Genomic DNA, 12013 nt, shown 5'->3' with positions numbered 1-12013 from the left:
CATTGTCGTGTGGCAGGTGCACTGTGCACACCTTTTTCAAGCGTGCCTCACATGAATTTTAAACCGTGTCCTGACTGCAAGCGAGTGACGCCTTCTTCCTACTATGCACCATGGGCATGGAACAATCTTCAATAAAGTCTAAAATAAGAAACACATATATCCAATAACGACTTTAAGGGCATCATTAAGAATGCGGTGATAGCAACATGCTGATGAGACATTCAGAACTAACCAAGAAATTGGCAGATACGCCCTTACATTCAAAGCTCCCTCTGACTGGAATAATTTGCCGACCAACAGAAGAACAGTTGACTCACTGCCTCTCTTTAAAAACTTGTTATTATCCAAAAACATCATGTTACTGTTCGTGATGTTGATGTCTTCCTGTCCTCTTGTATTGTAAGGCCTGCTACTACTATTGTTGTTATTATTATCATATTGATGCTCCACGTGTCTTGTGGCATATACATCCCTTTTATTGTTTGTGGGTATTGCGGTCTTATGGGAATGATGTGGGGGTGGGTCGGTAAATGAGAGCCATGTATGTATGATTTATGTTGTCCACTGTAATGAAGCATGTTGTGTGTTTTGTGTGGGACCCCCTCGAAAACAAGATGGTTCATCTCAAGGAGCTATCCACTAATACACCTTCTACCCCATGTGCTTGTTTTTCTTGAGAGGCCACTGTGTTTGAAAGGTTGTTTTATTGTGGATGTTTGTATTATATGTTGTATTTGTTGCATTTTAATGTGTTTTGATTGGCTGCTACCTTGGCCAGGATTTTTTATCTCAATGGGACTTCCAGGTTAGATAAAAGTAAAATTAAAGACAAAAAAACTTCTGCTACATCAGGTAAATAAATCATGTAGGTTACCTCTCAGCTGTGCGCTCAACTGGAGATGCAGCCACTTAAAACATGGTCAAGTACTTTCCATCTTTCTACATTTGTATGCTTTAAACAGAAAAAACACATTTTATACTGTAATATTTAGTGGAAAAGTACTTGGAATAACCTTGAAGCTCTCATTCGTACAAGGATGAATGAGTCAGTTGGGTCTTGCCATTGTGCGTTGGTGTTCTTATATTTTTACATGTTCTTGTGTATCTTTAATGTTTTTTATGGTGTGGTTTTTTGGCTGTAATTTTTTTGTGCTGCTGTCTTGGCCAGGTCATCCTTATAAAAGAGATCACTGATCTCAACGGGACTTTCCTTGTTAAATATGGGTTGAATTAAATAAAAAATAAATAAAATTAGCACACGTGATTTCCATGAAACTTTCTAATTCCTTGCAACCTCCCTCCAGTTCCAGTTGGAAAATCCCACTGAAAAATGCAATCAAACTGACGCTCGCTTGTGTTGCATTCAGCTTGGACATGATGCTGGAGCAAATAAAACAAAACAGAAAAAAGTAATCCTCTCAATAATCTATTTCCAATTCTATAATACAGTAATTGTATTCAGAATACCACCTATTTAAACTGTAGCTGTAACTTTAACGAGTGCAGTGACTCAAATTTTGTATTTTAAATATGTAATTTAGTTACTTGTATTCCCTTACCCCCCAAACCTGATATTGGGATGTTTGTGAAAACTGTTTAACCAACAAAAAATGATTGTGCAGTTTTGTCCACTGCTTGACAAAAAAATAAAAAAGAAAACTTGGCTTAAAATCCCCAAAGTACCGGCCAAATGACTTCACTCCAGCAGACTGAGCGAGCGACAAGATGTGCCAGTGTAAGCAAGGAACACACCCAAAACCACACTTTGGAAATGTCGTCTCGTCAGTGTAAGACACATGTACACACACGCGCGCGACTGTGTTAAATTGAAAATCCATTCACATTGTTTTCAGGCAGGGTCTTTTTTCTTCTTCTCTGCAAACATATGAGTGTAATCATCTTTCTAAGATATTCCACACAGTCGTCTCTCCGGAGGATTGAGGAGGCTCTGCAGCGCTCACATGCAGCGCTGCTCCATGGAAACCACCCTCTCTCACTGCCTGCATGTCATCTGCACCAGACCTCTGCACAAACACAGCTGCCAAAAATACATCCACCTTTTCCATAACTGCTGTGATGCAACCCTCGTGTTGTTATGATGTGCTCATCAAATAATATTTATGTTTAACCAGCGCTGGTGATTAAGTTGCTCTTTTCCGCAACACAGCTCTGAATGCAAGCGTGCTAGCTGGTGCTGATCCTCTGGATATGACTGACCTGTTAGCTACAATGCCCAGAGGGTACCGCTCTAACTCTCACAATAGGTTTGCACCACACTCCACTGCTTTTTTTATTTGGCTTTCAGGGCACCTGGGGTGGCTCACGGACCAGTGAGGTCGTTTGATCTGGCAATTAGTTTCTGGAAACAATGTCACATCTTGTTCCTCCTCATCACGAGTTCCTACTGACTCCAGACCACCGGCTGTGACCTCACTCCCATGATACATTGAATAGCTTATTTCTTTTTAAGGGGTGGGAATTTTTTTTTTAATGAATCATAAGATAACAAATTCCTACATGCCAAATTTATTGCAAGCCTTTGATGTTATCGTGGGACATCTATGCATAAATCCTCCTATCAGGGGTTAAAGGAATATTTCACCAAAAACAATATAAACTGTATGTAGCCTCCCTCGGATCAAACCCTAAGCCAAACCATTTTTGGTAAACCATCGCTAAACAAATCATTTCCTATGAAGGAAAGTTTTCAGACTCTTTGTAAAAACTCTTTTGCCGGCTTTCATTTGGACTCCTTCAAAGTCAGTTTGCACTGATATGCTTTTATTTATAAAGTCCTCTGTTATCCTTAATGCCAAAACTTAGTCTGGGACCAGAGAGTCTAGGGAGGTGAGTGCTATAAACAATTTATATAGCTTTTAACTATTCCTTTAAAGAGACAGTTCACCCCCAAATCAAAAATACATATTTTTCCTCTAACCTGTAGTGCTGTTTAGGAGCCTAGATTGTTGTGTCATGAGTTGTCAGGTGTTGGAGATATCAGCCGTAGAGATGTCGGCCTTCTCTTAAATATAACAGAACTAGATGGCACTCAGCTTATGGTGCTCAAAGTGCCAAAAAAAATACATTTGAAAAAATTAGCAGCGATGTCTCGGTCAAGATAACGTGACCCAGTAACTCAAGATAATCCACAGACTTTGTTGTGAGCACAGACTGTATAAAATAATGGATGTAGCGACTGTGAAGTCACCCATTGGTGTGTGGACTCCCTTTTTGAAGCCTCAACTTTGGCATTTCAGCCATTGCTAACTTGGATTTTTGGAACCAAAAGTGACTGTAATTAAATGAGAGGGTGGAGCTGTGGAGGAGCGAGGGGTGGATCTGACTCAGAGACTTTAACACCATCTCGCTCAAGCAGCCCCGCCCTTAAATGTACGTAACTTCAAGCCTAAGTAAAATGTAAATGGGTGAGTTATAACAAATTTCATCCCTTGTGCAGTTGTCATAAATGTTGAAATTAGCTGTAAAGACCAAAACTGTTTTGTGTACCAGGCTGTAGACATGGTCATTTCTGCTGTAGAGTTGGGCATTTTAACATGGGGGTATAATGTGGATCAAGCAGTTTCTGGAGCCAGCCTCAAGTGGTCATTAGAGGAAGTGCAGTTTTTGGCACTTAAGCATTGCCTTCATTTTTCAGCCCCAGAGGTTGACCCTTGGTTGTGATTACTTTTATGTAGGTACTTTTTTCTTTATACTGAACTATACCCACCAGCAGTATCACTGTGTAAAAGAAAGCATGCATCTACTGCTAGCTCACCTAGCACCACTGAGCTACCTAACATTACTGATGAGCCAGGGAGGATGCCATTAATGTTTACATCTTGCGCTGTCATGAGCACAAGCCTCTTGTTCATGAGTACATGCACACATCCTTCTGCGCAGTGATACAGTTGATAAATGTAGTTCAGTAGAAAGACAATAGTTCCTACTAGGGCTGCCACTAACAATTATTTTCATTGTCGACTAATCTGTCGATTATTTCTTCGATTAGTCGACTAATCATTTCATCGAAAAATGTGTTAAAATGTTGAAAAATGTCGATCTGTCTCGTCCAAACCCCAAAATTACGTCATCTAGTGTCTTGTTTCATACTCACGCCAAAGGGTTTTAGTTCACTGTCACGGGAGAGTGTGTAAAGCTGCCAATATCTGAACGTAAGAAGCTGCAGTAAGAGTATTTTGGGGCACTTTTATAGTACTTTTCTATGAGAAATGACTCAAACCGATTAGTCGACTACTAAAATAGTCACCGATTATTTTAATAGTCGATTAGTCATCAATTAGTCAACTAATCGTTGCAACCCTAGTTCCTACATGAAACTGCTCACATCAAAGTCTGTGGATTATCTTGAGTAACTGGGTCATGATTTCTGGAAAGAGACATTGATGTTAAGTTTATCAAATGCATTTTTTTGGCACTTTGAGCACCACAAGCTGAGTGCCATCTAGTTCCATTATACTGGAGAGAAGGCAGACATCTATTCGGCTGATATAACACTCTGCAGCTCACACCAAAACAATCTAGACTGATAGAAAGCACTACAGGTAAGAGGAAAAATATGTGTTTTGGATTTTGCGGTGAACTGTCCCTTTAAGCCCATATTTTAACATCCAGATTTTAGTGATCCCATGACGTTTTCTTTAGAGCTACCATCAAGCGGAGATTTTGTTTTTCAGTGAAATGTCCCAACAACAACTACAGGACGAACTTCTGCAGATAAAACAAAGAAACTCTCAGTTGTCACCACTCCTCAGGAGAGAGGCTGGGCGGAGCTTCATCTTTCGTTTGGTCTCTTTCACATCTGGGACTGATTCTCACTCTTTCACCGGCCATCTGAGTAATTGTGTGTGTGTTTATGTGTGTGCATGGTATGACAGCACAGTTACACAGCTGTCTATTACGTATATATTTCCCTGGACAGCACATGTAATCATTTTGGGGCTGCTCAGCTGCGATAATGCTGTGGATTTAAAAACCTCCACATGTGCTCAGAGGGGAAAACCACAGAGAGCCTGAATTTAAATGGTCACATTTAAATTCAGTCACATGACGATCGAAGCACGGTGTTAAAGGCTGAAGATTGTGAAGATTGTTGTTATGTCATGTGGTAATTATTGTAAGATAAAAGCCCCTAAATAGAGACCTAATGGAATCATTTTGCTTACTGGAATGTGAGCGGCCTGTGGGATGAAGACCGAGCAGTTGTGAGGGTTTCTACATGTGCTGAGCAAACATCATCTATTCATGATAAACTCAAGCTGCTGTAGACGATACAAAAAAGTAAAACCATCTTGTTTAAACATCACCAGAGTGATTAATTTGCTGTTTTTTATGAATCCTGGAGCAGTGAGTCTCCCTCCTGTGAAACTTTAGCCGATTTAAAGTAAGATTTCTCACCAGAGATCCTCACCGAGCTTCAGTTTCTGCAGATGTTTCCTACTGGATGGAACCGTCATTAAAAACAAACCCTATTTTTCATCTTCCAGCTAACTTGTAGTTGAGGCTGGATGACAGCGTACAAAGACACATCTCTCTGCTCTACAGTCAAAAACAGAATTTAAGCGTCCCTCAGGCCCGTCCAGTGGGGACGGGAGGAACTCCCAGACAGGAGGTGAAAGCCGATCCTCCCATCAAACCACTCAATCTCTCAGTCCTGCATCTGTCCACCCTCAGCTGAAGACCACTCAGTCTCTGGTCTCGTCTGTCCCTGAGGAGGCTGGCTGGAGGCTCTCACCCCTCAGACTCATTGTGATAATTAAGGAGACAGTTAAAGGGATTTATAATAGCCTGGAGCAATTATATGAGGTCGTTGTCTAACGATTCTGCATGTTGGTTGATCAGAAGCAGCGAAGATATCAGACGTGTTCGCCAAAATGACTCAGGCTGGTAATTTGGGTTTTAAACACGGTGCTGCTGCCATTTAATTAGTTGCACTACCAATTTAAAAGAGAACAGGGAGATAATTGCCCAGTTTAAACAGACAGATGCTAATTGCTAACAGGTAGTGTTTTAGCTCTGACAGATTCCTTATAAAATAAAAAAGGTAATTAATTATAATGCCAGTTTCTAAATTTGTTTTCATATCAAACTTTAATTTTCATATTGTCCTTTTAGCCACGCTGGCGGCTCTATGGCTGGATCAGTCTTGACGAGTCCAACACTTTTATTCCACTTTTATTGGGGGGGGGGGCGGGGGGGCTTTGAGTGAAATGTGTACCTACAGAAACAGCAAGCTCCGTGTCCATGGCGACCACTCCACCCAAAACGCTGTCTCGTCAACATGAAAAACATGGACAACAGCACAAATTACAAGCGTTGTGCATCCACCAGCACACCTTCCACTCCTCACGACAGGAAAAAAAGGGCATTAGCGGCAACGTTTTTATAATCCGAAAGAAGTCCAGTCAAGACATGTCTGCAGTTCGAAATGGTAAGTCTTAACACTTAAGTTAACTTCATCATTGGTTAACGGTAATTTACGTTATAACGTTACCCAACTCTAACGTTATCCCCTTTATGTAGAGTTGCAACTTCCGCGAAAATCTTGTCAAACTGCTCTTCTGAAAGATCCATGTTGTTTACCACCGTTTGGTTCGAGTTGCAAGGTAGGAGTGTAACACTGGGGGCACCGTCGGAAGTGAAGGGGGTGAGCGATCCCCGAGGCCCCTGCACTTCCTTTAGTCGAAAAACTACCAGGCAGTGCCTCCAGAGGCAAAGGAAGAAAAAAAAAAATTATTATTATTTTTTTCACCGATGGATTTCCAGATTGATTAATTTATAACTCATCCGTTTACATTTTAGCAAGGCTTAAAGTTAATTAAGGGCAAGGCTGCTTTGAGTGACAGGCTGTCTGCTGATAGTTTCCTCTGCTTCTCAGTCACATCCACCCCTCCCTCCTCTACAGTGTCAGCCTCTGGCTAAAATATGGTCACTTCTGGCTCAGTGACAACCGAGATGTCGAACTACAGACTTCAAAACAGGAGTCCACAAACCAATGGGTGACGTCACGGTAGCTACGTCCATTATTATTAAAGTCTATGGTCTCAGCTCAGCCTCACAGAGCTGCGAGCGTGGCTGCAGACTCCATTAGCTGGTGTTTGACAGGTGCATTTCAGTTATTTGGTCTGAGGTCTGGAAAGAACTTGATTTTTTCTCCAACAGTGAGTCAAATAAAGTTTTAATGATGAGGCTTGTGGAAAAATATCTACCAATCCATAAATGTGAACTCAGATAACAAACATGTTTAAGTATTAATTCTGTTTTGTGGTCACAGCTGTTTAACCCCTGAGTCGATAGCGTCTGCTTACTTACTTAAATCAATATCACTTATTTACAGCAGATCTTTAATTATGTAATCTCTCTCTAATTGGAACTAATTGACTGAACTGTTGTGGTCGTATCTGCTAATGGTGAATTACATTCACTCTGCAAGATATTCAGAGATCCCTAAAATAATGAAATATTGACCAAATACAGTGTGTGTGTGTGTGTGTGTGTGTGTGTTTGTGTACACATGTCGTCATATTTGTGTGTGTGAGTCTCTAAGCAACATGATGTTTGAGCTGCAGAGTTGTTTCAGGTCAAAACAAACAACATTCAACTTTTAATGTTTAACGCTGCACTGACAGAAATGACGTACATGTAATCACGATGGCGCACCGGAGACAGAGAATCGCTGAGGAAATGGCGCAGCATTAACGGAGCTGTGTGATTCGAGAAAAGTGTTTTCTGCCAAGGATTTTTGTTTTCCCACACGCACATAAAGAAAGAAGCAAAGCACTTCAGGAAATCCTGATACACATAACAGGTGGTACGTACAGCATGAAGCTCTCGTTGTTGAGTTGGCAGCGGCTCTGGTGAGAACAACTGCCACGCTGAACAGAGTCCAGTGTCAACACTCAGCCACATTACAGCTTGGGTGTTACAGGATGCAATATAATACAATTGGAAAAACTGGGTTTTGCATAACTAACTGGATGAACTCTGTGAACTGAGCAAAAAAGTTTATTTTTCCCAACATTTAAGTAACTCTTTCTGACACTGTAGAAAAAGAACAAATACCTCTAAAGGACAGAGGGTGAATTCAATCATAAGTCGATGAAGTGATTAAACTTTATGGACAGTCTGCTCGTTCTAAGATCCTTAATGATGTCAGATATCAGCCTGCTTCATTAATGAGCATCAGAGTTTCTGCTCATTGGCAGATACACAGCAGTTGTTCCCAACTACTTTGGCTTGTGACCCCTTAGAAGATTTGTGCAACCTCTCGTCACCGTCTGCATATGTCTGAGCTGCAGGCACTTCGTTTTTCTAAGCATTTTGGGGTGATTTTACACCTTAATTGGAGAGTTGACAGGAAAGACATGACAGGAAACAAGGGGAGAGAGAGAGAGATGGGGAATCTGATGCAAAAAACACCTCCAGCTGGACACAAACTGGGGATGCTGTATTAAATGGTCTGTGTGTTAACTCTGAAGGCTCTGACACACCAAGCTGACGCTTCATCGTTAACGTCTGGCCATCAGTGAGCATCTATCCCCCTTGTTTTTGCAATGTGTCCCATACTGTTGACACTAATTGGCCCTTGTTGGTTGTTTTCGGCTGATTCAGCATGTTGAATCAGTAGCGGAGCCCATCAGTAAGTGAAATCACTCTGGCTGACAGTTCAGCTCAGTGCACGAAAAGAGAAACTGAATTGAGGAAAGTAAACAACTACATTTATTCATTCATCCATTTTCTGTGACAGCTTATCCTGTCATGGGGCCTATCCCTGCTGACATTGGGTGAGAGGCAGGGTACACCCAGGACAGGTCACCAGACTATCACAGGGCTGACACACAGAGACAGACAACCATTCACACTCACATTCACACCTATGGCTGATTTAGAGTCACCAATTAACCTGCATGTCTTTGGACTGTGGGAGGAAGCTGGAGTACCCTGGGATAACCCACGCTGACACAAGGTGAACATGCAAACTCCACACACAAGGTTGCACCCACCTGTTGTTCAAACCAGGAGCCCTCTTACTGTGAGGCGACAATGATAACCACTGCACCCAGTACCCATTAAGCTCTCTAGTAGAAAGAGTTTGTAACACTTTGCGTTTTTGTTTGCAAGCGCACGTCAAATATTTTTTGTTCTTTTTGTAACAGGGTCAATTATAGTAGTACTATGTGTAACAAAGCCAAATGTACATTTGTAATATTAAATATTATAAATACACAAAATTTGGTTCAGTTGTAATTACCTGACATGCCTAGGCCTAGATAGTCAATATGTGGAACATCTGATACTATAGTGTCTGTACCCCTACACTCACCTTTGGAGATACCTCACCCCCCCCCCTCCCCTTTTGCTATTGCACTCCACAGGAGAGGCAAGCGTCATTGCTCTTGTAATAATTTCCATGTTTTTTGCGCTGTTAAGCTGTATATAAGTTCATTTCTATGCTAACATATTCCGGTGTCACCTAACTTGTGTAGGGGCTTGAGTTTGTGTGGTTGTATTTGACGGAGGATTTTGTTTTTACCTCTTGCTGTCAGAGCTGTCAGGAATAAACGGAGATCGCCTCCAAAGATATCCACGGTCTGGTCCTCTTCATATCAACACAACGCAGAAATCACTAGAGTCAACCGGTTACATTTAATCATCATGTTGTGTTGCTAATGTGCTAATTGGCTAACTAGCTCCTGAATTTGTCCCCTTTTTGAGTGATGAATTCAGACCACCGCAGCCTGCTGGTATGGAGAGTTATTTCCTCTTGCACAGATGCAGAACTTACATGCCAGTTGGCAGCAGGCTGTGGTCTTTGTGATGTGTTCAAGTGTAACTTTTGAGTTGAAACATGGGCAACGCAACAACCAGCTTTCATCGTCACTACTTCTTTGATGTCGGTTTGGTGTTTCTGAGCCTTTATGCCACCAAGGTGCCCTGAGTTTTAAACACTTCAACCAAAAATGATTTTTTTTTTCATATAGATTAAACTAAATCTTTTCTAGAGGCCTGAGGAAGAAGAATTTTCAGTATTTCAAAAGCAAAGAAACAAAAAAGTCTAGGATCATGTTTTTTTCTTTCATGTCAAGTAAACTCCTTTGGATCAGTCTGAACATCCTGGTTAAGACCCACTGGTTTACAGCATCAGGTGTGTCGATACTCTCTGGATGAAAAGATCAATGGGAGGAGATTCACAGAAACTCACCGAGATCATCACAGCAGACCTCCATGGAGTCCGAGGAACAGTCACTAAGATCATCGAGGGTGGGGTCTGTGACCTCATGGACCTGAAACCTTTAGGAAATGAAAGAAACAAAAAACAGGTTCAATGCTGCATCATATTCGATGTGTCCTAAAAATACACTGCAGTCTGTGAATGCCGCTCATCCTCCCATCTTAAAAAGGTGAAACACTGCCCTCACCTGAACCTGAAGGGAGCAACAGTGGCCATGTTGACTCTTCCTGGCTCACTCATCCTGCGTGGCATGTTGAATGTCGGTTGAGGAGACTTTGATTTGTTGCCAGACGCATCTCTTTCAGGAGCTCCCAGGTGCTGGTTGGAGATGTTCCTTGTCTCTTTCTGGATGTTTCCCATCCCAGCTGAGGACACCCCTGGTATCTCATTCCCATTTGCTCCTTTATTATAAAGGAGACGTCCTCTTCCCTGGCTTAAGTGAACATTAGCAGAGAGCCGGCACAAGGCGTCATCCTTATCTTCGTTGTCCACACTCCTCATACGATATTTCCCAAAGGTCCAGTTTTTGTTGGTGTTTCGTCTCAACTGGAGGTCTCGCAAAGCCTTCTGGGTCATCGTGCTGGCGCGGAGGTCCAGCGTGTCTTTGGAGCGTTGGACCTCCCTCTTTGGTATCTGAGGGCTGCTGTACGCCGAGCACGTGCCATCAGTTCGCTCTGTAGCTGCTGGGCCTCTGTGAGAATACATGCCAGCTTTTTGCTGCAGCAGGTGGTTCTTTAAAGCTGCACCTCTCAGCAGCTCTGCAGGACCCGAGGACACAGAGGATGAAGAATAGGAGGGCCGTCGCTTGGCCGCATGCTGATACTGCAGTGTGGGGTTGGAGGGGCTGCTGTACTGTTGTTTGGGATCCATCTTGGAGAGAGGCATCATGCTTCGAGGTAAAGGCAGAGTGGAGCTGACACCTGCGTCGCTCTGAGTCTGGGATATGACTTTGATATTCACTCCACTGCTCATGGTTGGTGACAGTCACTGGGCTGACGTCTGGAGAAGACAGAAAAAGACACAAATTCTTAGAATACACATTTCTTGTGCTCCTAAAATGATATATCACCATAAAAACAGTAAGCTTCAAAGAAATTGCACTTTTATAATTCAGAGCAAGACCATAAAAAGCAAAAGCTGCAGACCAGAACTACAGCGACAGTACAAGTAAAGATTCATAGCAGTGTTCTCTATGCAACATCCTGAATTATGAAATAGATGAAACAATGACAGAGACAAGGTTGAAACCTGTTTCAAGGATTTAGTTTTACTCAAAGAATGTCCAAAACAGACAGAAGTGTTAGAAACAGAAGACGCAGCGAGTATGCACACACTAAATATAACTCCCAAACCTCATTAAACTCAACAGGAAACATTCAACTCTCTTCTTCAGACAAATGGCTGACATACAAGAACAAGGTACAGCATATAGAGTAGAAAGAAAAGTGTTGACTTGAAGTTGGGGTAGGCAGAAATCTGGACAAGGCTAAAACAACAGCAAAATTTGAAAACACACCTTCCTCCTGCAGCTCTCCCCTCTCTTTCCAAAGCCCCTCCCACCAGACAACAATGGGCATACTTTATACAGTAATCCAGTGTTTCCGCTGTGTTTTGACCACAAATGACACAAGAACAATTATTAGCAAGCTAATGCTAGCCACACCACAGCTCCTCTGCCTTGCTCCGAATCCATCGTCCTTCCCTGCTGCTGTGGAGCACTTTGCCAGGAGGAGAGCAGGCAGCAGTTCTGGAGATGGACCTTTG

General features: G+C 42.2%; 1 protein-coding gene across 6 annotated transcripts in view; it reads right to left on the bottom strand.

Moving 5' to 3' along the window:
- Nucleotides 1-12013, bottom strand: part of nav1b (neuron navigator 1b) — a 122398-nt gene that overhangs the window by 79770 nt on the left and 30615 nt on the right. For all 6 annotated transcript variants that reach the window (XM_078170191.1, XM_078170167.1, XM_078170180.1 and 3 more), the window contains exons 2-3: nt 10437-11248; nt 10220-10308 (exon numbers count right to left, since the gene is read on the bottom strand). In XM_078170191.1, coding sequence (XP_078026317.1) covers nt 10220-10308; nt 10437-11221 — 874 coding nt within the window. In that variant the 5' untranslated portion in view covers nt 11222-11248. The remainder of the gene's footprint in view (nt 1-10219; nt 10309-10436; nt 11249-12013) is intronic.

The sequence above is a fragment of the Epinephelus lanceolatus genome, chromosome 1, assembly GCF_041903045.1.
Source record: "Epinephelus lanceolatus isolate andai-2023 chromosome 1, ASM4190304v1, whole genome shotgun sequence".
Lineage (NCBI taxonomy): Eukaryota > Metazoa > Chordata > Actinopteri > Perciformes > Serranidae > Epinephelus > Epinephelus lanceolatus.
This window is presented reverse-complemented; position numbering and strand designations above follow the sequence as displayed.